Source organism: Mustela erminea, chromosome X (genome assembly GCF_009829155.1).
Source record: "Mustela erminea isolate mMusErm1 chromosome X, mMusErm1.Pri, whole genome shotgun sequence".
NCBI classification, from domain to species: Eukaryota; Metazoa; Chordata; class Mammalia; order Carnivora; family Mustelidae; genus Mustela; species Mustela erminea.
The window spans coordinates 128,060,326-128,087,611 of NC_045635.1; the positions used below are offsets into that span (position 1 = coordinate 128,060,326).

Genomic DNA, 27,286 nt, shown 5'->3' on the forward strand with positions numbered 1-27,286 from the left:
TCTACTGTGTCAGGCATTGTTCTAATTGCTAAGAATTTGGAGACAAACTAGAAACGGTCCCTGTTCTCAAAGAGCGCTCAGAATGGAAAGAAGAGACAGGCATGTAAATGAATTGACTGATATGATATTATTGGGGGGGTGGTAGGGACACTAAGTGAGCCAGTCTAACTTGGGTGGGTCAAGAAAGCCCTTCCAGAGAAAGTGGCCCTTGCACTGGCAGAGAGGAGCTTGAAGGACATCAAAGGAAGGAGACCAGTGGGCAGACAGACATCAGGAATGGAAAAGCAAGTTTGATAGTCTGTGGCTTTCAGGCGGCTGGGTGAGGCTGAGGGAGCAGCTGAGATTCCCCGGATGGCACGACAGGCAGCGTGGGAAGATGAGGGTGGAACAGAGTTGGTCTGAGGCTCAGTCGGTGAAGGATACTGAGGCAGATGGTGGTGGAACCAAGGACCCGTCTCCAAGTCTGAGATACTCAGAATTAAATTTATCCTAATACTTTCAGAACTCAGACTCCAGACTCCGACAGATCTGATTTCTAATGTCAGCTGTGTGGCCTTAAAGAGATTGCTTAAACTCTATTTGGCTCAGTTCCCATAACAAAAGAATGGAAGTAATAATAGTACCTGTCTCGGGGTCATTCTAAGAATAAGATGAGATAATGTTTATAAAACTTTATCTAGCACATGATGAATAATTATCAAATAGTAGCTGTTGTTACCAATTCATTATTTAAATGGATGTGAAAGACTGGGAACAAATTTTAATTCCTTTACCACTAAATTGGAACACAGATGCACTCATTTATTCAAGAAATATTGTTCAAGGGGCACCTGGTTGACTCAGTTGGTTAAGCACCTGATGCTAGATTTTGGTTCAGGTCATGATCTCAGCGCTGTGGAATGGAGCCCTGTGTCAGGCTTTACGCTCTTACCCTTTATCCTCTTATCCTTCCCCGTCTCTAAAATAAATAGATATATCTTTTTTTTTAAAGAAAAGAAAAGAAATATTCATTGAGTGCCTACTATATGCCAGATGATTTTTGTTGTTGTTGTTCTACTTGGGAAAAACAGTATCTGTGACCTTAAGACCTAAACCTTACATTAAGAACTCAAGGGATCTAAAATTTGAGTGGGGGAAAATGCATTATTTTTACTAAACTAATAAAAATTTAACATTTCCTTCAATTATGAATGTAGACAACCCATTGTAATATTAGCAGTATATGTGACTTTGTCACCACCAGAAATATTTCCATATCATATTAGTTATTGTAGATATCTAGAAATACTTGCTAGATACTACACTTGATCTTAGCCAAAAGGCCGAGAAGCGATAGAAATACTTGCTAGAAATAACATTACTTCAAAATTAGGGAGTTGGTAGACATTTCAGATACTGTTATTTTATATGTTAGTGAAGAAGTATATATATCATGGCAAAGATATAATCATATTTATTTATTTATGGATTTATGTCCATAAGTATATTCAGAATAGCTGCTTGGAAAATATTGTTTGTGAATTACAGTGTCAGGATCATCTCAGGGTCAGTTTACCTTAAACATTTTTTTTTCTTAAGTGTCATTACATTGTCTTGTTGTTGTTTTTTCTAGTGATTAAGCATCATGTCCTGGACACTGTCAACAATGTTTTCTAGTGGTTCTGGCTTCTTGGTTTCTGCTGTATTTCCCCAGAGAGGTGGTATTGTTGCTGCTGTTGCTTTAGCAGGCAGTTAACTTAGCTAAACTCAGACTCCAAACTCTGTCTCCCCTGTGTTGGGCAATAATTTCTGCTCAGTTCTTTTCTTGGAGTCTTCCCTGTACACACACCCAAGAGACACCAGAGATTTGGGCAGACTGTATATGTAAAATTTGGGTTCCCTGTCTATGGTTCTCTCCCCTCCAGGATTTTCTTTCTTGCCTTCCCTCTGAAATGGTCACCCTGAACCCTGGGTCTCTGAGTTTTAGCCACCCAGCATGACATCCTCTGTGGCCTGCCCAGGAACTCAAATTCTACCAATTTCTTTTTTTTTTTTTTTTTTTTTTTTTTTAAAGAATTTTATTTATTTATTTGACAGAGAGAGATCTCAAGTAGGCAGAGAGGCAGGCATAGAGAGAGAGGAGGAAGCAGGCCCCTGCTGAGCAGAGAGCCCGATGCGGGACTCGATCCCAGGACCCTGAGATCATGACCTGAGCCGAAGGCAGTGGCTTAACCCACTGAGCCACCCAGGCGCCCCAAATTCTACCAATTTCTTAAGGAAGAAACAATGCCAATGCTACACAAACCCTTCCAGAAAAGTGAGGAGGAAAAACTACTTCCAGCTTATTCAATGAGGTCAGCATTACCTTTACATCAAAGCCATACAAAGACATATGAAAACTACAGACTGATATTTTTTATGAACATACTTGCAAAAATCCTAAACAAACCTTTAGCAAATTGAGTTCAACAACATACAAAAATAATAACATAATATGACTAAGTAGCCTATCATGAGAATGCAAGTTTGGTTTAAACATTTGAAATTTTATCAGTGTCATTCAGCTTATTAACAAATGAAACAAACTAAAAAATAAAAAACACATGATTCATCTCTTAGTCCATTCAGGTTGATAAAACAAAATACCACAAGCTGGATGCCTTATAAACAACAGAAATTGATTTGTCACAGTTTTGGAGACTGGAAGTCAAACATCAAGGCACCAACGTGGTTACATTCTGATGGGGGCTCTCTTCCTGATTCATAGCCAGGACCTTCTTGTTATGTTCTCACAACGTGAAGGGGCAATCTCTGGAGCCTCTTTTGTAAGGGAATTAGTCCCACTGGGACATACCTTCTTCCCAAAGTCTCTGTTTCCTAATACCATCACCTTTGGGGGCTAAGGTTTCAATGCATCATTTTTGGAAAGATACATTCAGACTAGGGCAATCTTCTCAATAGATTAAAAAAAAAAAAAAAACATTTGACAGAATCTAGCATCTATTCCTGATAAAAGAAAAAATACCCAGAAGGGTAGAAACAGAAGGGAACTTCCTCAACATCATAAAGAACACCTACAAAAACCTAACATCATCCTTAGTAGTGAAAGACTGTGCTTTCCCCTCAATATCAACAACAAGACAGGGATGCCCACTCACACTTTCTGTTCAACATTGTATTGGAGGTCCAAGCTTGGGAAGTAGGCAAGGAAAAGCAATAAACAGCATCCAGATTGGAAAGCAAAAAGTAAATTGTCTTTATTCACAGATGATAGGATTACCTATGCAGAAAATATGATGGAATTGTCCGAAAAGTTATTAGAATTAATATGTGAGGGGCGCCTGGGTGGCTCAGTGGGTTAAAGCCTCTGCCTTCGGCTCAGGTCATGATCCCAGAGTCCTGGGATCGAGCTCCACGTTGGGCTCTCTGCTCAGCGGGGAGCCTGCTTCCCCCTCTCTCTCTGCCTGCCTCTCTGACTACTTGTAATCTCTGTCTGCCAAATAAATAAATAAAATCTTTTTTAAAAAAAGAATTAATATGTGAGTTTAACAGGCTGCAGGGTATAAGACCAATATACAAAAATCAATTGGGGGTGCCTGGGTCGTTCAGTGGGCTAAGCCTCTGCCTTCAGCTCAGGTCATGATCTTAGGGTCCTGGGATCGAGCCCCACATCGGGCTCTCTGCTCAGCGGGGAGCCTGCCTCCCCCTCTCTCTCTGCCTGCCTCTTTGCCTACTTGTCATCTCTCTCTGTCAAATAAATAAATAAAATCTTTTAAAACATTTTTTTAAAAATCAATTGTATTTCTATATACTAGCAATAAACAATCAGAAATTTAAAAATTTTAAAACAATGTCACTCAAAATAGCACCAAAAATGGGCAATACATAGGAATAAATCTGACAAAAGATACAAAAGACCCAAACGCTGAAAACTACAAAATATTGCCGAGAGAATTTAAAGACCAAAATGAGAGAGGGAGACCTTGTTTAGGAGTCAAAAGACTCAATACTGCTAAGATATCAATTCTCCCCAAACTATTCTACAGAATTTAATCTAATCCCAATCCAAATCCCAGCAGACTTTTTTTTTTTTTCCTGGAAACTAATATGATTCTAAAATGTATATGGGAATGCAAAAATAACCTGAGCTAGTTAAAAAAACACAGAAAAAACAAAGTTATAGAACTTAAAATACATGCTTTTGAAGATTGTTAGAATATTACACAAACCAAAACTGTAAAGAGGGAAATACAACAACAGAACAGCAAAGAAAGTCTTAAATCCACACATTTACTGATATTTGATAGAGGCATAAAAAATAGTAAAGAAAGATAGCCTTTTCTACAAATGATGCTGGGGGGCTCCTGTGGGGGGTGCTCAGTGGGTTAAGCTTCTGTCTCTGCTTAGGTCATCATCCCAGGGTCCTGGGATCAAGCCCTGCATCAGTTTCCCTGCTCAGCGGGGAGCCTGCTTCTTCCTCTTCCTCTACTGTTCCCTCTGCTTTTGTGCTCTCTCCCTCTCTCTCTCTCAAATAAGCAAATAAATAAACAAATAAATAAAATCTTTTTAAAAATGATGCTGGAAAGATTGAATATCCACAAGGCACAAAAGTGAACTTGGACTGATGTCTCACACTACATACAGAAATTGAATCAAAATGGATCAGAAACCTACGTAAGTATAAAATGTACAACCATAAAACTTCTAAAAGAAAACAAGATCTTTGGGGCGCCTGGGTGGCTCAGATGGTTAAGCATTTGCCTTCAGCTCAGGTCATGATCTCCAGGTCGTGGGATCAAGTCCCATGTCAGGCTTCCAGTTCAGCAGGGAGTCTGCTTCTTCCTCTCCCTTTGCCTCTCCCCTTGCTTGTGCTCTCTCTGTCCATCTCTGTCTCTGTATCTCTCTCAGATGAATAAATAAAATCTTTAAGAAAAGAAAAGAAAACAAGATCTTTGTGACCTTGAGTTAAATAAAGATATCTTAGCTGTGCCACTGGAAGCACAACCCTTAGAAGAGCTTCATCAAGATTTAGAATTTCTGTTCTTGAAAAGACACTGTGAAGAGAATGAAGAGACAAGCCACAGATTGGTAGAAAAAGCTTTCAAAGCATATATCTGACAAAAGATTTGTATCCAGAATATACAAAGAACTCTTATAACTCAATAATAAGAAAAACAATCCAATAATAATAAACTGGGCAAAAGGTTTAAGCAGACCTTTCACCAAAGAAATGTATATGATGGCTAATGAGGACATAAAAATATGCCCAACACCATTAGTCAGGGAAATCTAGATTAAAACCAGAATGAGATTACACTAGACATCGATTAGAATGGCTAAAATTAAAAAGACTGAGCATTACCGAGTACTGATAAGAATGTGGAACTGGAACTCTCCTACAATACTAGTGGGAATGTAAAATGGTACAACCACTTTGGAAAACAGCGTGGTAATTTTTTAAAAAGTTAAATGTTCCTCTACTGTATCATACCGTCATACCACTCTTAGTATTTACCCAAGGAAATATATGTACATATAAAGGATTATACACAAATGTTTATACGAATTTTATTTGTAGTTACCCTAAACTGGAAACAACCCAAATGTCCATCAACCAATGAATGAGTAAACCATCGCAGTATACGCAAAAGAACACTAGTTTTATGATTCCATTTCTATAAAACTCTAGAAAATGCAGACTGCCCTGCAGTGACAGCGAGCAGATCACTGATTACTTCAACATGGGAGGAACAAGGGAAGAAGAGGAGACAGGAGAGGGGGACTATAAGGGACACAAGGAAACTTTGAGAGTAATGGATATGTTTATTGCTTTGAATGTGGTGATGCCTTCATGGAGACATATATATGTCAAACCTTATTGGATGGTACAGTTTAAACATATCCAGGTATCATATGTCAAATATACCTCAAAAGATCTGTTTAAAAAAAAAATGCACCTACAAATAAATAATGAAAAAGACAAACAACCCTATAAAAGTGGGCAATCTATTTGAACAGACAGTTTACTAAAGAAAATACAGAAATGGCCAGTAAGCACATAAAAACATCATACTCAACATGATTAGTCATCAGGGAGATGATAATTAAAATCACAATGAGTTGCCACTTCACACCCACTTAAATAGCTAAAAATAAAGGCTGACAACCACAAACCTTGAGGAAGATTGGAAAGAAAAGGAACTTTCATACATTTCTGGTGGGAATAGAAATTGTACAACCACTTTGCAGAATATTCTGGCAGTTTCTTATAAAACAACTACCCCATGACGTGGCAGTTTCCTTTCTAGGTATTTATCTGAGTAAAATGAAAGCATATGTCTACAAAAATTTGTACACAAATGTTCATAGCAGCCTTATTTATAATAGTCCAAAATGGAAACCGCCCAGATCATCAGCTGGTGAATGAACACACCAACTCAAATATATCCAGACAACGGGAGACACTCAGTAATGAAAGGGAAGAAGTGATAACACTCTCGACAACACAGGTGAATCTCAACATCATACTGAGTGCAAGAAGCCAGACACGAAACAGGACATACTGTATGATGCCATTCACAAGAAGTTCTCAAATAGGGAAAAGGTATCTATGGGGAGAAAAGCTGGAACCCTGGTTGCCTCTGTGTGGGGTTGTGGTGGTGACTGACTGGAAACGGACACAAGGGAAATTTTCTGAGGTCTCGAGTATTCTGTATCATGACAAGAGATCCGAGTATGCATTTGTAAAAACACACAACATGGGGCACCTGAGATCTGTGTGTTTCACTGCAGCAAATTCTACCTGCAAAGAAACAGTCAGCGGGGGATGTGTGGGCGACGCCGTCGGTGAAGCATCACTCTTTGGCTCGGGTCATGATCCCACGGGCCTGGGATCGAGACCTGCTTCCGGCTCCTTGCTCAGCGGAAAGCCTACTTCTCCCTCTGCCTCCTGCTGTCTCACTTGCTCTCTCTGGCAAATAAATAAAATCTTTTAAAAAAGAAAAACAGTGAGCAGGTATTCATCTCCAGCTAAGGCTATGCATGCTGAAGTGTTTGGAGGTGAAGCCTACTGATGTCTGTAGCTCAGTTTGAAATGAATTAATGAAATAAGCGTGACCTCGTAATCAAGCAAGTACGGCATAATGTTAATTGTAGAGTAGTGTTTGGTATCTAGGTACAGATCTTTGAATTCATCTGTATAATGCAAAGTTTTCATAATAAAATCTGAAGGAAAATAAGAAAAAAGTTGTTAATGTCTAGTGGATAAAATTGTTACAAGAATATTTAAGAAGTTGGTTATCTTTATCACCAATAAAGCATTAAATGCTTATTAATAAAGAATGAAAAAAAAGTGTTAAGCCACGTGTTTCAGACTCAGTTTCAGTGCCCAGCTTCACCCCAGCAGTGTGGCTCTTTTTTCCCTTGGCTTACTACAGTCCAGTATTTTCCTTTTCGTCTTCAAATATACCCAATTTATTCCTGGCAGAAGACGTTTGCACGTGCTGTTCCTTTACTGATGCCCTTCCCGTCTTCAACAACATTCACATGGTTGAGTCCTCGTCATTCAAGTCTCACATCGGCGGTAGCGTTACTGAACTCCCGTGTGTATTACTGCGTTCCTTAGGAAACAGGAGTCTTCAAGAAAGCATCAACGGGCTTAGCACACTACTGGGCAACGGCAGGTTCCTAGATTTCTAATGACTGGCACCAAATTCTTCTGGACCTGGCTGCAACGCCCCCCCCCCCGAAGAATCCTGTTGGTACTTCTTCATAGTCTGACCTATTTTGAAATTAACTCAAATACATTTCCCCTCTACCCCCATTCCCACACACATGCACACACACTCACACACACTCACAGGAGCTTTTGGACGCCAAATGCGCGCGCCCAATGCGCCCTGGTTTTGCTCATAGCTCTATCCTTACTGCAGGGGCTCGGAATAGCATTGGTGACTCAGTGAGGCGCTTTGACCCCTCCCGTGAGAGCTGGCTTTGCTCTGCTTTGCTTTCTGTTCCCATCCCCCATCCTCACCCCCCGTCCAGAAGGCGCCCGAGGGGGCGCAGTTCTTTCCATTCCTTCCTTCCTTCCTTCCTTCATGGGCTAAGTGGTTCATTCGCTCATTCATTCATTCATCCGTTCGTTTGTTCATTCATTCATTCGTAGGTTCATCCCAATCCGCCCCCCTCCGCTAGGCTTCTGGCCCGCACGCGCAGATCCCCCGCGGTCGCGCCTGACCCTCCCCCCGGCCTCAGCCCCGCCCCCTTCCCGCCCCGCCCCCTCTCCAAGCCAATTGGGGCTGGCTGGCCGGGCGGGGCCGGGGCCAGGGCGGGGCCTTGCTCCCCCACTACCCCCGGCGGCGCCCGCGGCTCCGGAAACGCGCCGCGGGGCTGCTGGGGCTCAGGCGGGCGCTGGCGGCTCCGTGGCGTTTCCTGCCACGCCGGGCCTGCCTGGGCCGCGCCAGCGCCGCTCCACCGCCGCTCCGCCGAGGGTAGCGCATCGGCCGCCGCGGGGCCGGGGTGAGCATGAGGGCCACGGGAGGATGTGCCGAGGGCGCGGGAGGGTGTGCGGGATTGGGCTGATCGTTTGGACCACGGAAGGATGCGCAGGGGGGCGGCCTGGGAGAGTGCGCGGGGCTAGGGTGAGTGTTCCGCAGAGTGTGCGGTGGCTGGAGGCCAAGCGTTCTGGGGGGGCGTCTCTGGGCCCGCAGGAAGCTGCTCAGCCCGGAGGCCATCCAAAGTGAAGGACGAGTCCCAGATGGCGGGTACGAGGAGGCCTGAAGGCCTTCTTGCGGCGGGCGGGGGGCGGCGGTCAGGGGCGGGAATCGCGGATGTGCAGAGGCCTACACTGCCTTGGGGGAGACGCTGGGAACTGGTCATTCTGGGAAGGAGAGGACCCCAGTCCCGATAGCAACGGAGGCTGAGGGAGAGGGGGCGTTGGAAAGGTTAAAGGGCTTTTTCCCCACTCTGGAGGAAGGGCCGAGCCGCAGTCAGAACCGCTGGGTGGATGAGCTGGGGACGGTTCCTGCTCATGGGGTCCCTCCTTTCCTTCTGGATACAGGTTGAGCCTCAGGTTGGTGGGGAGGGAAGGAGGGACAGCCCAGAGCCCAAGAGCTGAGGGAGCGCAAGGGGGCAGCGCTTGCTGGGTGAAGATGGGCTCAAGGCTCTAGGTCTGAACAGGGCTTTTTCTATCGCCCTTCTGGGGGCCACCATCTCCTGCTCCTGTGCCTCCCCCTTACACTCCTTTGCTGCCTCTAGTCTATATTTGGGTGATTAATTACATGTCTTTTTCCATGCTACCCCCACAAACACACACTTGCCTGCCGCCCAAAGCCCATGGTCCCTTTCAAACAACCCCCCCCCAATCCTGGCCCTCTTCCCAGAGGTCCCACCCTGTTCCAACTGACGCCCTCCAGCCAGCGTTGGCCTAGCCTGGCTGCCAACCCCCCCTAGTCTCCTTGGTCAGTGAAATATTTTCTCTTAAACCTCAGACCCGACATTTTTCCTTTACCAAAGGATTTCAGACGAGATTGCCAGAACAGCACCCCCTCTGGGTACTAATGCTGCCTCACCCCATTCCCCATCCTCCCTCCCCCATTGAGCCTTTAAGTAGAAGCAGCTTGCACAGTACCTGGTACAGTCCAGTCCGTTCCCCCCAAAATGTCCCTGGATCTGTGTTTAGAACCCTACTGAACAGTGACTTGCAGCCTTCTTTGGGTGAGAGACCCCTTGAAAAAAATCACTAGAAAGTGTGAATTCTCTTCCCAGAAGTCTGACAGTCAGCACAGTGGGATCCCACACTGGAAGGTCACAGGCCTGAATCCTGTCTGCCGAGGGCTGGTGGTGAGGAAGTCTCCATATTCTAGATGGGCCCAGTACTGACAAGGCACAGGTCTGCATTCCAGTCCTCAAAGTGCTGGTTGCAAATGCGGATTCCTTGGCCCCACCCGCACCTCCTACTCTTCCCCTTGAGCTCTTAGCAAACCCCAAGCCAGGATTGTAGCACACTGATCCAGCCTGGATCCTAACCTGCCTGGGCTCCCCAAATGAGCAGCCCCTCATATCTGTAGAGCCCATCCCATATCCAGGGCACTGTAACCTAAATGAACCTATACTTATAATTTATGTTGGTTTTTAGTAAGATGCCATGCGCCTTCTTGGGAAAGGAGGAGCATAAACCTTTTCTCAGTTAAGTACAACAAACACTACAAAATTCCCTTCTGGTCTACCTTCTGGCTTTTTATAGAAGGGAAAGAAAACGGAAACCTAAACAGAGAGGGACAGGTGCCCAAGTGAAGTAAGAGAGGAGAACTGGGGAAGATGGAGACAGATGCCTCCCACCCACGCACATGGAAAAAGACACACACAGACACAAACATCCCAAGAGAAACAGACTTTCCTGGTGAAACACCCTTCCTTGGCCCTTTAGGATTCTGCCACTTTTGGCAGCAGCACATTTGCACAATACAGGTTTGGCCCTCTCCCTTTAAGGCCTTGGTGGCCATTTCCTGGTGAGACATGCTGAGAGCACATGAAGGCCAACGTCAGCTCCAGCCCAGAGGCTTGGGTCAGCATCCTGCCTTGCCTGGCTGGGTTGGATTGGAATTTTTGGCAGTGTGTGTTGTCCCCCCGCCCGTCCTTCGGTCAAGCACACATGACCCAAAGAGACATGTTCCTGGAAGGTGCCCCCAAGTCTGCTTCTGTCCCCCTGAATTATTTCAGTCCCAACAGGTGGGACCTTACCCGCCTGACTTTACAACTCAGAATCGGCCTGAGACACAATGAGCCATCCTTGCATGTCTCTTTTGGTAAGTCTGGGAGTTGAAACACCATGTCTGCTGGCCTTAAAGCTGGTCATGCTGTCAGAAGGCCCCACGGGTGAGGATGCAAGATGGTGGGAAATATCCTTTCCTTTCTGGACACGCTTGTATTTTCATGTATGTCAGCATCACTGAACCGTCTTTGCCCAGAGACAGTTCTCAGTCTAAGCAGCAGGACTCAAAGGAGGACAGTCACCTGGTGAGGAGAACTGGGAATCTAGGTGATTGTTTGCATGGGACAGAAAGCCACAGGCACCCATCTGAATTATATGCTGGAGAGTAAGGTCTCTTGTCTGGCCTATAAAGACACGCTCCAGGGCATTTTTGCTCTGGCCCAGAACTGAACTGAACACCATGAGCTACCTATTGTCTTCCAGGGCCTGAGGACATTCTGCTAAAGGTCCTTATTTAGATGTTCCAGGGAGTCCAGGTATTTCTGGCATCCCTTAGAAGTTTCTGGAAGCTGCTAGATAGATCTAGTTTGGGTGGTCTTGCTGCTGCTCCCCTGCCCCACTGATGGGGCAGGGGGATCTGCCCACTCAGATGCAGACTTCACTAGCACATTCTGAGGAGGGATTCTGAGCTCCAACACAACCAAAAGACACTTAATTATTCACTACTTTTTTTGACATGGGTTGGTTTTTTTGTCTCCATTGAATTCAGCTCTTAATTTCTGTTCTTTCATATCAAAGTGGAATGGTTATTTCGGTTCTCTTAATGTTTCTGATTCTATACAGAAAATTTTATTTAAGTAAGTAGATTAAAATTTACGTTGCCATCTAAAGCACATGGGCAGGATTATTTCTGCACTCCCCTGAGCTCTCATGTTGTAGAATGCATGATTTTTCTGGTTGTCAGGCAGAGGGTCCGCATCCAGAGGGTCTCCCAGTATTCATCGAACAGCCACGGTGTCCGTGGCACTTCGCTCGGTCTGGGGTGGGGTCTGTGGTCCACCGTTGGCAGGGGGCCTCGCTCTCCGGGAGTGGATAGGCCTTAGACTACACTTCAGAGCCCACGGAAAAAAGGAGCCTAATGTCATTCTATTAAGAGGCAGAGATTTGTTTTCCCATACTCTTTCCCGACTGCCGTTTCCCAGGTGGGTGTAGGCGCGCACCTTATGAGATTTGGGTGAATGAAAGCGCCTTCCAGTCAAGGTCTGCAGCATCCTCTGTACCCATCAGGTGCATTCCTGTGGTTTTCGTATTCTTCCTGGAATTGCTTTGACCTTGACCCTGCAGCTCCACTTTCGGAAGGCAGTGGACATCTGTACTTGTCATTTTTGTCACAGCATCCAGCATCTTTTCCAGGTTCGTTCCACCATTTCAAAGTAGAGCAGCCCTATAGCATGGCTTCTGAGCAATCACATGATCTTCAGGATTGAAGATTTTACTTTTAACTTTAATTTTAATTTAATTTTAACTTAATTTTACTTTTAACTGCAGTGGGGGTTAACGTGTATTTCATCATACAGAATTTAGCTACTTTGGTGAAAGCGGGGCTCCATCTGTTTTTGTGAGCACTTTCTCGATGACCACTGTAGATCCGTGCACACTAGGAGTACGTGTGCTGACCTGAAGTTCTTGCAGGTTACGTCTCCTGGGCAAGCCTGCTACGGGAAGGGCCATTCCTGTTGCTACACGGGAAAGCATAATTAATAATTCACATGGGGGTTGTGGCTGCAGGATTTCAACAGTTAATCATTCCAATTAAGTGAAAACACTTTGATAGGCTCTGCTCAATTAAATAGAACACTTGAGGAGCACGTGCTCAATTAAACATGGGTGGCTTGGAAGAACTTTGTGCGAGTGAGAGAGAGAGAGAGAGAGAGAGAATGATGTGTGTGACTATTGCCAAGCAAGGGTCTGTGATGGCATATCGATAGGATGATTTAAAGCCAGTCGCCTGAGTCCATATAAACCATCAGGCTCTGAGGACATTCAATAAGAGCCTGTTGCCTTTCTTTGGTGTGGCTCGAAAAGTCTTAAATCTTGGAAGCTGGACCTTAGGCGAGTTACTTAACCTCTTGAGTCCATAACTTACTTCTGTGTGCAATGGAGGCCGTGAGAATTATTGGTCTCGGTGATTAAATTATGAGAAGGGAGAAGCACAGAACCAAACACGTAGAAGGTGCTCTGTAACTAGAGGTTCGCTCCCATTAACACTCCCCTCCCCCCACGGCTTATCCCATGTCCACTTGATGCCAGGAGCTCCTGCAGATGCTGGGGATTCGGGGCCAGGAAAGAGAAGGTCTATATCCTGTGGGAGGTGACCTTTCTCCTGGGGAGTCAGGTAAAAACAAACAGTTTCATTTGAGGATGATTGTTAGGTAGTGAGAAGTATTATGAGTAAACGGTGATTGGGCTCAAGAGCGAAGACACTTTGAGGAGATGACACTTGATTGAGGTCTGAATTCTTAGAAGGAACTACCTGTGGCACATTCAGAGCCCTGAGGGGGCATCACCTTGGCATAGTTGGGACAGAATGAATGCCAGGGTGTCTGGAAAGAATGACTGAGATGTGGGGTGCAGAATTTGGGCCAGGTGGGCCAGGCTGGGGTCTTTGTAAGGGGCTAAGGCCTCGGGTCTCTGGCTTGAGGACAGTGAGACAAGGTTGTAATGGGCCATGTTTTTCAGAAGGTAAGTGTGAGATGTTCTGCCAGTTCCACGTGGCAGCAAAACCTCCACGTCAGTGGAAGTGAGTTTTCGTAATGAATTGTGTAAGGATTCATGTGTAAGGACCAGTTTGTTTTGTATCAGAAGCCAAAGTCAAACCAGACCTCAGATGTACACCAGGAAGACTCCCAAGTGCTCAGAGGGGCCCTACCCAGCTGACAGTGGGCCACAGAGGGCATAGCTGCTGGGCACCGGGGGTGTCACTCACACCAGGGAAGTACCTGTGCTGGGCAGTGGGCTAAAGACAGGGCTGGGGCTTCTGTGGATGTTGAGACTAAAGGAGGCCCTTCTGCTCACACCCGTGATGGCACCAAGAGCCTGTGGAGAGGAGCCCAGGAAGTCCCAACCCCATGGTCCTTCCTATCTCTGAGCTTTCTGGGACCGCCCACACATTCCCATAAGGCTGTCTTATCTAAAGTCTACCCAAATCTTTTTAAATTATTACTCTTTTCTGATTACCAAAGAAATGTAGCTCGGTTACTAAAAATTCACATGGTACTAGAATAGAAAGCAGAAGACCTTTCTAAATCCAGACTCTACCCCAGTGTGGCACACATTACGGTAGAGGTGTGCTTAGTTCAGCAACAAGTCACTCCGTTTACTCCTTTTTTCCCCTGAATTGCAAATATGTAGTTGGCTGTTCTCTCTCCGTCCCTACTCTCTTTGGATTTTTTAGTGAACAGTTACTGTCTGTCTCCATCTTCTTTAAAGGGTTTGCATTTTTGTAATCTGTGTGTCATCTATTTTAGCCACCTGTTGATTTTTTTTTCATTTTTATTTCTTTTTCTTTTCTTTTCTTTTTTTTCTTGTTTTCTACCACTTGTTGATTTTATGTTTAAGCTCTTCAGTTTTCTTCCTGCTCTGAGTTCTAGGACTCTTTAGTAAGGTCTCCAGCCCTCTGAGCCACATTCATCATTCACCCTCTCCTTCTCTTATTTTTGACAGTGGGATTGTTTCGTCCTATAGTATATTGTTTTCCATGCTTTTACTTTTCACCTATCTATGTCTTTACATTCAAAGTTTTTATATTTAAAGCTTCTTACAGATGGCATAGAGCTGAGTATTGTTTTTTTAATGTAGTCTAGTAATCCCTGCTTTTCAGCTCAAGTGTTTACTCCATTTACATTTAACTTGGTTATCCATGTAGTTGGACTTAAGTTCGCCATTTTGCTATTTGTTTCTGTTTATCCTCTCTGTTCTTTTTCCTTTGTTGCTTTACTCTTTTGGATTATTTTTTAGAATTGTATTTTATCTCCACTCCTGGCTTATTAGCATGTATCAGAGTCTCGGAGGGCTTCCTAAAACACTAAATCATACATTTTACTTATATGTATGGTATAAATCCCACAGTACCTTATTATTTTTGCTTTAAATGGTCAGTTATTTTTTACAAGATTTAAAAATAAAGGGGGTAAAAGTGTTTTTACATTTCTGATGTTCTTCATTCCTTTGTGTTGATCCAAGTTTCCATCTGGTATCATTTTCCTTCACCTGAAGAACTTTCTTTAATGTGTCTCATAGTACAGGTCTGCTGGTGACCAATTCTTTTTGTCTGAAAAAAGTTTTTATATTGCCCTCATTTTTGAAGGGTATTTCCCCTGAATATAGAATTCTAGGTTGACAGGGTTTTTTCTCTTTAGCACTTTAAAAATGTCATTTAGTTGTTTGGAGCTTGCACATTTTCTGATAAGAAGTCCACAGTTACTCTTATCGTTGAGCTTCTCTATAGAACATGACCCCCACACACACACCCTGCTGCTGTAGGATTTTCTCTTTATCACTAGTGTTCAGCAATTTTATTTTGACGTGTTTTGGTGTGCACATGTGGCTTTTTGGTTTTGTTGTTGGTTTGTTTAGTCTTGATAGGGGTTGGCTGGGCTTCTTGGAGCTAGTTTTCATCAAATTAGGGTATTGTTGCATTTGTATTGTATTGTTGTATTAGTTGTATTTCTTCAACTACATTTTTATCCTCTCTCCTTTTCCTCTTCTTTTCAGATTCCAGTTTCATATGTGTTAGGTGATTTTCTGTTATATCCAGGTCACTGACGCTGTTTTTTAAATATCTTTTTTCTTTTCATTTTGATCTTCATTTGGGATAGTTTCTGTTGCTGTATCCTTGAGTTTTTTAATCTTTTTGGGGGGACAGAGGTCAGTGTCTAATCTGCTGCTAATCACGTCGAGTGAAATTTTCATTTTAACTGTTACAGTTTTCACCTCTAGAAGCCCCATTTGTATCTTGTTTATATCGTTCATTTTTTTCCATTGTGTTTCTGTTCTTCTCTCAGTCTTGTACAGAGTTAAACTAGCTGTTGTCCTTGTCTGTAAGTTCTGCCAGTCATCACTTTTGAGTTACGTCCGTTGACCTGATTTTCCTGCTTCTTGGCGTTCCAGATGATATTGCTGAGCGGCTAGAGTCTGTTACTTCACTTTGCAAGAGGGTTGGACTTCCTTTGAGGGCGTAGTTATTTGTGGAACAGCTTCATCACATCAAGGCCTTAAGCTTTTCTAGAGCACGTTCAGGGTAGCTGTGGCTCCAGGAGACGGTCAGTGCTACTACTGAGGCATAGCCCCTCTGATTCTCTACTGAATGGTCCCAGGCATCACTGAGGACTCTACTCTGACTGGTTGGGAATCGTTCAGCTTAAAGCCTCCGGGCCCTTCCTTTCCTAGTCTTTAGGAGTTTTATTATGGACCATGGCTTGGGAGTTAGGAAAGACCCAAGGGGAGCGCTGTGCTGATTTTTTGGAGCTCCTTTTTTCTGCCTCGCTCCCTCCTTTCTGGCACTCTTCTCTGCAACTTCTAGCTGCATCAGCTGTCATGAATGCTAGTCTGTGTCTTGATGAAGCCACCAAGCTCTATCAGAGGCCCCCTTCCCTGCACGCTCAGTCTGGACATGGCCTCCAGGCAGGGCCAGGGCAATGAGACGGCTCATCGCGGTTGTTTCTCTTCTCTCGGGATGATGATCCTGCACTTTCTGCTGCCCAGTATCTGAAAACTTGTTTCAAATTGCTTCTGTCCAGTTTGATACTTGTTTACAGCAGGACATTGTTCTTTGTTCCAATATCCTGGCCAGAAGTAGAAGTGTCCGTCCGTCCCTCTCAATATAATACCCGATTTTACGTAAAAGTGTTTCTGGAATGTCTGGGCCTTCTACTCCTTGAGCTAGTGTAAAAAATGCCTCCTTCTCATTTACTTGTGAATTGAGTAGAATTGACCTGACATCAGAACAGAAGCTGTGTTCCTGTTTGTATTGGCTGAAGTAGGAGGCCTCTGATACACACACGTTTGTGGTAATATAATCACAACATTTGCATATTTTGCAATCTGGAAGAAAAAGGTAAATCTGAACATATCGTTCAGATCTTTTATTTAGCAACGTGGTGTTTGAAGATCTTTTCTTTTTCTAGTTGTTTTGTTCACCTTTCCATTTGGTCACACATTTCTCAGAAACCTTCTTGTCTGCGTCTGCTTCACGGGCACTGGCTTCATCGTTTGCATTGTGTGGGGTAAGGCCTTTAAAAGGCCTTGCTTCTGGCCAGTGAAACCAGGATCCCACTCTTCCGCTGCCTCTCTTCGCTCCAGTGGCCCAGTCTTTCTTGTTGCCCTTCCAAAGTGGGCAAGATCTCATCTATCTTCTCACTTAGGTCTTCTTCTGATGTTGCTGTGGGGACACTTCCTTCTGATGCAGTGTGAGCACTGACCTCTCTGAGGCTGGCTGCGAGGAGGCCTGTGGCCGGCCTGTCCCAGAGAGCCCGTCTCGCTACCGTTGGCTCTCCACGTGTGTCTGTCTTCTCCAGGCTGTTCCTGGGCCAACATTCATTTGTCTTGTCCGGGCTCCATCTAGCCTGCCTGTATTAACTCTTTGCCGTCTGTGTCCCCCAGTGTTCGCAGTTGTGTGCTCTGGCTTGTCACTCAGCTCCTGTGCAAGAGAAGACTGAATAAGATATAAAACCAGGGGAAAGGAAATCACTAGTCTTGTCCTGGGGGACCCAAAAGCAGGGCCGCTGTCACTCATGGCTCTTCTCACTTTTCTTAGCTTTGCCTGCCCCCTCCCCGGGCCTTGCCCTCCCCCAGGATGGAGCCCAGGAAACCAGGTTCTGGCAGGCCTTCCTGAGACGCTTGAGGCCCAGGTGAGCTGTGCTTCCCTCTGCCTGCCTTAGGAATCTGTCACTGCTCCCTGGTTTTGGCTGTGGCCTCTACCTCTTTTCCCAGCATGACACACTACAGGACCTGAACTCCACCTTCTGCCTTTCCTCCCTTTGCTTTCTGCCTGAGTCTACCCAGAAACGGATGCCTGCTGGGGTTGTAATTCCCATTATGCTGGTGGGGGAGCCGCATTTCAGTCCAGGAAAGTGATTGAACCCAAGTCCCTTGGGAAGATAGTGGGAGGCCCGGGCCATGGCCCAGGTTTCTGAGGCTTGGTCAGATTCTCTTTCCAGGACTTCCCGAGGCTTGTGTTAGATCTCTGTGCTAGTGATGCACACCCACTCCAGACCCTCACCTCTTATCCCATGCTGTTACTAGCACTTCTCCCACCTCATTCTAGAATGGACAGAAGGACTACTTATCCCGGGAGTTCTTTCAGGATTCAGTGACATTTGACGACGTGGCCCAGGCCGGACGCCGAGCAGAGGACGCTGGTACATTAGAGGAACACGACCTCTGGGGGTAAGATGTCCCAGCCCTTGCGCCAGCTTCCCCACAGCTGCGTGCGCCTCTGCTGTCTCAGGGGCTGCACATGTGAGGTGGGAGGGTTGCTGAGACAGGAGTCCGCTGCGGGTCAGGCTTGGGAGTTGTAGCACAGGACCAGGTTCCCACCGAGGAGTGTGAACCGGGAGAAAGGGAGGATCTGCTCTTTGGGACGGCCAGCTGGCGCTCCGTCCGATGGGCCCAGGGTCTGCCTCTGCGTTGCCTGGAGGAGCCAGCCCTTGGGGAAGGCATCGGGAATGGATGCGTGGCTTGCCGGAGGGCACAACCAAGCTCTACTTTGTTGCTTGAAAGGGTTTCATCTTTGAAGGCCCTGCCGCACTCCAGCTGTGTTCTGATGGTATCTCCGGCTGCCAGCCAAACCCTTTTTCCTTTTCCACACGCAGGAGTTCCTGTTCTGAATCCTACCTGGTGTCCGGCCCCTGACGCTGGTATCGGCCCCATCCCTTAGTGCAAACTGAGCGAAGTAGTGTTCTGGTGAGTGAGAAAGAAACCTGAAAAGTGAAAAATTTGGCGGTGGAGCGGGAGGGACCCGGCTGAGCCTCTGGGGAGGGGGGTGTGGCTGCTTCTCCAGCACGAAGGGGAGATGTCCTCGGCCACTTTGTTGCGGCGGTGAGGCCTTGCTGGCCCTCTCACCCGCAGTCCCAGCTTCTGGTTGGCCGCGCGCAGCCGTCGTGCCGCAGCCGCCCCGGGCCCTGCGGTCAGCAGCCGCCTCCACAGGAACGGGATGGCCGACAAGGGAGAGTAACCTCATCCTTCTCCTGTCAGGAGGCGTCTGGGCACGCGAGCGGCAGGCGATGGGTGAAGAAGCGCAGCCGCAGGAGATGGCCTCCAGCAGCTCCCCGCAGGCCGGCGAGCCCAGCCCTGAGGTCAAGCAGAACAGGGACGCTGGGGGTCGGGGGGGCAGCCCTCAGGACCTGCCTATAGAGCATCACTTCTCCTGTAAGGAGTGTGGGGACGCCTTTCGGCTCAAGGTCCTCCTGGTGCAGCACCAGAGGATTCACAGCGAGGAGAAGGGCTGGGAGTGCGGCGATTGCGGGAGGGTCTTCCGGGGGGTCTCCGAGTTCAACGAGCACCGCAAGAGCCACGTGGCTGCCGAGCCGCAGCCGGGCCCCAGCCGCGCCCTGGAAGAGGCCGCAGAGCAACGGGAGCCGGCGGAGAGGGAGGCGAAGCCCTTTGAGTGCGAGGAATGTGGGAAGAGGTTCAAGAAGAACGCGGGCCTCAGCCAGCACCTGCGCGTGCACAGCCGGGAGAAGCCCTTCGACTGCGAGGAGTGCGGCCGCTCGTTCAAGGTGAGCACGCACCTGTTCCGTCACCAGAAGCTGCACACGGCCGAGAAGCCGTTCGCCTGCAAGGCGTGCGGCCGCGACTTCCTGGATCGCCAGGAGCTGCTCAAGCACCAGCGCGCGCACACGGGCCACCTGCCCTTCGACTGCGACGACTGCGGCAAGTCGTTCCGCGGCGTCAACGGCCTGGCGGAGCACCAGCGCATCCACAGCGGCGCCAAGCCGTACGGCTGCCCGCACTGCGGCAAGCTCTTCCGGAGGAGCTCGGAGCTCACCAAGCACCGGAGAATCCACACCGGTGAGAAGCCGTACGAGTGCGGCCACTGCGGCAAGGCCTTCCGCCAGAGCTCCAGCCTGCTGGAGCACCAGCGCATCCACACGGGCGAGCGGCCGTACGGCTGCGGCGACTGCGGCAAGGCCTTCCGCGGGCCGTCCGACCTCATCAAGCACCGGCGCATCCACAGCGGACTCAAGCCGTACGAGTGCGACAAGTGCGGCAAGGCCTTTCGCCGGAGCTCGGGCCTGAGTCGCCACCGCAGGACCCACAGCGGAGCGCGGCGCTGCGAGTGTGGCGAGTGTGGCCGCGTGTTCAAGAGGCGGTCGGCGCTGCAGAAGCACCAGCCGAGCCACCGCGACTAAAAGAGCGCCCCCCACCCCCAGCCCCGAGCCCCCCTCGGCGGGCGGTGGTGGCGGCGGCGGTGGCGGCGGCAGCGGTGGCAGCCCATGGGGCCCAGTCCCCGACATGGGGAGGGCGGAGTCAAAGGAGATGAACACTTTTGTAGCGCTTATCTATTTTCTCGTCAGAAAGGTCGGATCCAATTTATACTGTCACCAGCAATTTCTAAGTGTACACGTTTCCCATCTTGCCTATCGAGAGTAGCTTCTAGAACATTCTAATTTATTTGGACTAGTATGACTGGCATCAAGTACCTTCAAGGAATCCACGGGCCTCGGAACTGAGAAGGAGAGAAGAGCGACGTGCAGGTTTCGCCGGAGGGGGCTTTTAGGTCCCCTGCGCCGGACTGCCCCGCCTCGCCCCCAGAGCGAGGCACAGAGCAAGTCCTCGACGGCCTCAACATAACATGACCCCCGCTTTCCTGAAGACAAGACAGAGCCCCAGAGTTGTTTGGCCTACTTGAATTTATAAATTTTTAGGGATGTAGATAGAACACTCAGATGTCTTATAATATTTAATTTATTAATTCAGCTATACATACATACTGTAAATCACATATTACATAGAATAATATATTAATTTAGAGAATGCTCCTTTTTTCCCTCACGCCACTACGCAAGATCATTTTATTCTAAATCCTCACATGCATCTCTGACCTCACCATCTTCACCAACCTCGTCGCCCCTTTCCAGTCATCCGACAGTTCGGAAGCATCTCCCACGGCTTCCGTGCGTCTAAGCTGTACACCATGCAGCACTGTGACAATCCCTGCACGAGGCTCTCACTACAAACCGCCTCCCAAGCCATAAATACATGTTCTCATTACATTAGGACATTCGTGGTTGTTTTGTTCTGCTTCTTTTTTTTTTCCCTCGATTTGTCGTATAGCTCTACAGCATCACCACTTAACGCGTTCGGCTTTTTCAAATGACTTTTAAAAGACTTTTTGAAAGCATCTAGAACTTGTCGTTGCAAGGTCATTCTCCCAGGAACAAGTACTGAATCTGGGTCCCATTGCTTTTGCATCCATTTTTCTTCAACCACGTCATTCTGGTGACTTCCCCATGCATCCAAAACTAGCATCAGCTGGGGTCCGTTTCGGGTTAATAGGTCTTGTCCTCTAGCAGCACTATTCTGTTCAAGCTCAAGTAGCTAAGAGAGCACGCCCATAACAGGGGCGTCTCAAGGACTCAAGTATAAGATGATGCCTCTTTTTCAGGAGTGATAGCCTCTCTCCCCACGCAGCCAGCCCTCCGTTCTGGGCTCTGTAAAACAGGGGTGATCACAGGACTACCTCCTAAGGTTATCATGAGAACTGTGACGCCACACGCCTGGTCCGAAGGTGCACACTCAGTGAAGGTCATCTGCTGACATCGCCATAATTACCGCTGGCATTCTGTGGCCTATTAGTACCGGAACTGGGGACGGACCCAGGCCTCCTGACTCCTAGTCTCATTTTCTTTCTCTTGTGCGGTGACTTAAATCGTGTTCCTGTTTTCTTGCATGCAGATTGTACGTTCATCTCCTTTGACCAGTTATCAAGTTACCTTTGGATATATTGACTTTATACAGCTGTTCGTTCTAGAGCGATTGTGATGATCTCTTTTCCATTTTGATTGCTTTGCTCTTGGTAGCAGTTTTATTACACTTTGGTCCTGCGAGTTTTAGGTTTTACGAACCCGAGCACTCACCGTCGTCCGTTAAGCCGTAACTTCCATTGCTTCAGTACTTTGATATGATGATGTTTTCTTCTGGAATTCTGATTACAAATGAAAAGTCGAAAGCCCTGCCCCACCAGAAGGTGGATGCACCAGGTGGGCAGGCTGGATGGGAAGGGGCCAGAGAAGCAGGCTCTCTCCTCATCCAAGATGCAGACTCAGTGCGTCTCTGTGAGTGGGACTTGACTATCCAGCCTGGCCACACAGACACGCAAGAGAAACTTCCATCTCGGATTGGCCAGAACATTCTGACTGTTCCTCAGTATAGCCCGGCCTGTCAGCAGCAGGCCTGGGCCTCAACTAGATCAATGGGCTAGTCCAGATGTGGTCTTGGCTGCAGCTGGCTGTCCGTCAAGCTCCTGGGAGCTTTGGCCATGCCTGGCATGGATTCACTGCCTGAGCAGCAGAGCCACACAAGACACATCTCCTCGAACATGAGAAGACTCCTTTGACTGATGCTGTCACGTGGATTGCGTCCTCCTCCCAAGGAGTGACTCTGCAACTAGAAAGAGGTCGGTCTGGTGGCTTTTGCTTTGGGCGACTAGGGGGAAATTCACCCACGTGTTCTGATGTTAACCTCCTGCGGCTACAGCTAAGAGGAGCTCAGAGCAGAGGCTCAGAGAAGAGCCATGCCCCTCTGATGCCCTGTGCATCGTGATGACAGAAGCTAGCGCCACAGGCCCGGGCTGTGACTCTCAGCGGCCCTGCCCAGGAGGGGCAATAAAACAAGGGTTCAGAGGGCGACAGTGCCCTTCTGTCAGCCCATGTGGCATAGAAATGGAAGCTGGTCATCCTGGGGCTGGGCTGTTACTTGCAACAGCCTCCCCCAGGAGGAACAGCAGCAAGGGCTGGCCAGAAACCTGGCCTCCAGTGACCTGCAGACCCTGCAGGTAGAAGCCAGCCACACCGGGGCTGTGGTGTGACTTGCCAACAGCTGGGCCCAGGCGGGGGGAGCCACTAGCGGGCCCAGAGAGGAGGTCAGTGCTTCCCGATGGGCCCGCCAAGACCGAGCTTCCCAACAAGCACACCTGGAGGGGGTTCTCAGGCCCCCATCCTGGAAAGCGGGGTCCCCTGGTGACCCCTGTGACCTTAGCCAGAAGGTCGTCTGGAACGGCCCCCAGGCCACAACAGTGGCTCTCTGTGACGTCTCCGTCCTGACCCCCCAGGCACTTGTTACACAGCTGCGCCTCGTGCTCTGTGGCCTCAGCTCTCAGTTGTGGAACTGTGTCTGAAATCACTGCTTCCTTCTGCATCCATTTGCTCTTTGCAAGCTGTCAGGACATGGTCGACACAACTGTTATCCGGTAAGGACCTTGACATTCACAGGGGGCAAGTCGGGCAACCTCCGCTGGAAGTGCTCGGCCACCTCTTGCTCATTCGCTAGCCATGCGTCAGCGTCTCTGAAGGATCCAGATACAATGTTGGTAGCTCAGAGCCCCGCGTTGTCGCCACTGCTCCGTTCCTCCCCCTCCGGGACGCGGCGCCCTGGCATCCCGTCACACCCTCCTGACTTCTTCCATTCTCAGTTTTCGCATTTTCTCTGAAACAGACCCTCTCCTAGAGTTAACACTAAAGACCGCATCTTTTCTGTCACTGTGTTTGCGGGTGACGTCCGTGCTCTCTCCAGCACAAGCAGTCTGTGGCTTTAACGTGTGTCCTGTAGTGTCGCCCAGCTCCGTTTTTGCCTCTATTGACTCGGGGGTGGATTTCCTTGGATTCCGTAGGTGTACTGCGCTGTCATATGCAAGATGTGATCAAGCTTCCTATAGTGTGTGCTCGTCTATGCATTTGTGTATCTACCTCATTTCGTTTTTTCTTTCTAATCACACATATCCCTTTTGCAAGGGAAATGAAGAGCAGTTGGGTTCCATAGAACGCTGACTCTCATTGGAGATCTAACCTTTTCTTATATTCTGAAAGAAACTTTCCATTGCTTTTATTAAAGTTTTGAATACTTGCTGAAATTTTTAAATGAAAGTTGTTGTTTACCATTTTTGCTGCTTATTAAGATGAACTGTGTTGATTAGTTGTGTCACACCCACTTCTGCATTTCCAGAGCGAGCCCCACACAGTCGCAGTGCTGGTATTCCATGGGCCCAGGGCTTCAGCCTTGTCACATGCCCTGGGACTCTCACCCTGCACCCCAGGCCACATTCATTGAACCAGAACCAAACACTTGACTCAGGGCAGCAACCAGTCATCAGAGCTGTCTGGAGGCGACAGGCTGGGCCTTTCAGGTTCTCTGTCTGTGAAGTGCAAACAAGAGAAATGAGAGAGAAGTTTCTAGTTGGTGTTGGAAGAAAGTGGGAGCCACACGGTATTTAGAGGAGTTGACCCCATGGGTGGCATCAGCTTGAAGATCTGTGGGCTCCTGCCAAGCATTCCAGAGCTGCTTCCACTCCAGCACCCCACAGGAGTCTGGCCACATGTACTTGGATTTCTGGCAGCTGCCCCCATCAGTTCGTTTGTGTCTCCACCCTAGGCTCCCTTGACCTGAGCCAGCTTGAGTGGGTCTCTGCTTTCTGTCATCCATCAAGAGTCAGTTGCCTTTTACCACTTGGCTGCTTCCTAAGAATCACGTGGCTGGTTTTCCTCCTGTTCTACCGGCTCGAGTTCCTGGCCCAAGTCCCACCTGACTGTCGTCAACACCCGTTTAAATGTGGTACTGTCTTCTGTTCACTCAGATGGGTAAAAATCTATGCCTTTTGGTCTCAGTGAGTTTGACCAATGCCTTTCTGTCCAGGCATCCATACAGGATCCCCTATTTGTCCCATGAAAAGAGTTTAAGTCAACTTACGGAGAACCTGTCAGATCGGGGATTTGAGAATTTCTCTATTACTAGTATACTTACATTCTGTACTTCTCATTGTATCAGTTTAGGTGTTTACCTTCAAAACTAAAAATGGTCTCTTTTAACTTGGCCTTCAGTGTTCTTTGCGTATCTAAGAATGGGAGCCGCGTCTGCCCCGGTCCACATTTCAGTTGTTCGCGCTCTGCTCTCCCTCCTCCCTGGTCTCCCAACTTGTCTGTTTTATGGCACTTACTATAATCAGCCTTGCACTAGAGCTTCGCCCTCCCCACCTGCCCCCCTGCCCGTTAGATTGTGAGCTCTTATAAGACAGGGGTGACCCTTCATGTCTATTCCCCTACCAGATCTAGCACAGTGCCTTGCATCGAGTAGATTTCAATAAATATATGTTAAATGGCATTGGTGTTCCTTGACTTATTTTGTCAAAGTTTGGGTTAACAGCTCCTCCCTTGCTCCTTTCTCCAGGCTCTGAAGTTCTTGCCCCCTCCTGGTGTTACCTTGTGCCCACCCCAATCCCCTTACCAGATGCCTGGAGGGGACAGGAGGTGCCCTGATGAGAGAGGGCTGGCTTCCCTGGAAATTTGAGCTGCCCCTTGGCAAAAGAGTCCTGTCCTTCAGCCAAGTACCTTCTCCCACCCTGGCTAGGGCTCTCCCCCGAGTCTGAATTCCAGGTGGGAGCAGAACCAGCCCGGATCCTGAGCTCCTCCCCTGGGGACCAGGAAGAGTGACAGAAGTGGCTTCTGGACCTTGAGGATCAGCCAGCCTCTCTGGGCTAGGTGAGGGTGGGAGTGGGGAGGTCAGTCCTCTTGCCAGTGGCTGGCCCTCTTTCTAATGATTGTTTTCTCAAAAAGGCAGGCAGTGAGGACAGGCCTCTGGCTTCCTGACCCTCCCAGATACAAACGAGGCTCAGCTGCTCAGCCAGCTGCCCAGTCCCAGAAGGACAAGCCCAGAGGGTCCCCAGGCGTGTTGGGTTGGGACCCCACAGGCCATGATGTGCTACAACAGCGAGGAACAGGATTTTGGAAAGGCCTGTGTTGTCTTGGCTCCAAGGCCCAATCCTCATCAGCCTGCCTGTTATTTTGCAACCCCAGATGCAGCTTCTAAGCAGGCGGTGTGGGACCGCCCCACGCCACTGCCTGCCCGGCCGCCTGCTCGCCAGCCAGCTATGTGGAAAGAACCATTCGTTGGCTTTGCTGGTTTCATGATGTTCTTGTCACTGAGAACTCTGCCCGTTTTTCCATAAAACACGTGAAAGCTCTATTCAGGCAAGCTCCAGTTGTGCAAAGCCAAGGCCACAGGTCTGTTTGGACCTCCGATACTGGGCCCAGAGGGGAGGGGACAGCTGAGGGCTTCTCTCTAGGGGACCTGTGGGCTTCTAGTAGGGGTTTGAAACTGTTCCTTTCTGCCCCTCTCTTAGCGCCCCCCCCACTTTCTGGAGTCCTGTCGCTTTTCCCCCACCACCCTCCTCTGAGCGCCCCCAAGAAGTCTTTTGTGTACCCGGGAGTTGACAGTCTCCAGACCCCCACCTCCCGGGCCAGTATCTGGGCCTCCCTCGTTGCCCTAGCCCAGGCTCCCGCCCACTTCTCTCCAGCTCGTGTCCCATCTAGGTGGGGGGTGGCCACTGACATTGTCCCAGTCTGTTCAGGCTGCTGTGACAACAGACAATACCTCATAGTTACAGAGGCTGGGAAGTCCAAGACCAGATGCTGGCCAAGCCAGCGTCCAGCAAGGACTGGCCTCTTGGTTCAGATGACAGCCAGGTTGCTGTGTCCTCACAGGACGGAAGGCTGAGAGATGCCTGGGTGCTAATCCCACCCCCGGGGCTCTGCCCTCCCGACCTAATACCTCCTAAAGGCCCCAAATCTTGATGCCCTCATATCGGGGGTTAGGATTTTAATGTATGAATTTGGGGAGACACAGAGGTGAGGGTACCTGGACCTCTCGTGGATTTGTGTACTTATTAGTGGGATTGATACACCAGTGAGCTCTTCAAATTTCTTTCCATAGAGCACTATCATTGCTTTGATTAAAAGATTAAAAGATCTGTAAAACAGATAATAAAAAACACGGTCCCCAGTTTTTCTTTTCAGGAAAGACAGAACGGAAAATCCTTGCACTGCCTCACCCCTTTTCTTACCTTCATTCAACAAGCATTTATTGACCACCTGCTGTGTACCAAGCTCCAAAGGCAACTGAAATGCCCCTCACCCTTAGGAACAGACACATAGTCAGAATGTTACAAGTGGGACCTACACTCACCAAGCCAGGCTCCTAGGATCTGCATATTTTCGGGACACAGGTTACACTTCAGTTAGAAAAATGACAAAACTAAACACACAAGCTCAATATTAGCAAATTAACCCCCTCCCCTGTCTGCAGGTCCTGTTGATTTCACACCTCAACCTCCACACCTGCCCCTGCCGAAAGGGAGCTCTCCCTCCTCCCTGGAGCCCCTTGGGCTCTCATACCCGACCCACAAACTGGGAGACACACACACCCCCTGCCCCAAGGCAGGGTGGGACAGATCTATACTGGCCCCCAACCCCTAACCCAGGCCTGGGGCCCAGAGTCGGCCCTTGGTGAAGTGGTCCTAGGAGCCGGCGGGAGGACGAAGCTCTCCCC

General features: G+C 48.3%; 1 protein-coding gene and 1 pseudogene across 5 annotated transcripts; one reads left to right on the plus strand and one right to left on the minus strand.

Annotated features, from left to right (window-relative positions):
* Window positions 1-1,243: 1,243 nt before the first annotated feature.
* LOC116583859 lies at window positions 1,244-1,334 on the minus strand (annotated as a pseudogene).
* Window positions 1,335-8,327: 6,993 nt separating this feature from the next.
* ZNF275 (zinc finger protein 275) lies at window positions 8,328-25,063 on the plus strand. Of its 5 annotated transcripts, none has more exons than XM_032330326.1 (5): window positions 8,328-8,496; window positions 17,505-17,598; window positions 18,024-18,136; window positions 18,562-18,652; window positions 18,818-25,063. In XM_032330326.1, exon 5 carries the CDS (start codon window positions 18,973-18,975, stop codon window positions 20,098-20,100), a length of 1,128 nt encoding a protein of 375 aa, XP_032186217.1. In that variant the 5' UTR covers window positions 8,328-8,496; window positions 17,505-17,598; window positions 18,024-18,136; window positions 18,562-18,652; window positions 18,818-18,972; the 3' UTR covers window positions 20,101-25,063. The 5 variants fall into 5 exon arrangements, with proteins under 5 accessions (XP_032186217.1, XP_032186214.1, XP_032186216.1 ...); XM_032330323.1 differs by having other exon boundaries at window positions 18,054-18,136; XM_032330325.1 differs by having other exon boundaries at window positions 18,054-18,136; window positions 18,944-25,063.
* Window positions 25,064-27,286: the final 2,223 nt, after the last annotated feature.

Coding starts and splice junctions, on each gene's coding strand:
- ZNF275 (XM_032330326.1), top strand. CDS start 18,973: ATGGGTGAAGAAGCGCAGCCGCAGGAGATGGCCTCCAGCAGCTCCCCG.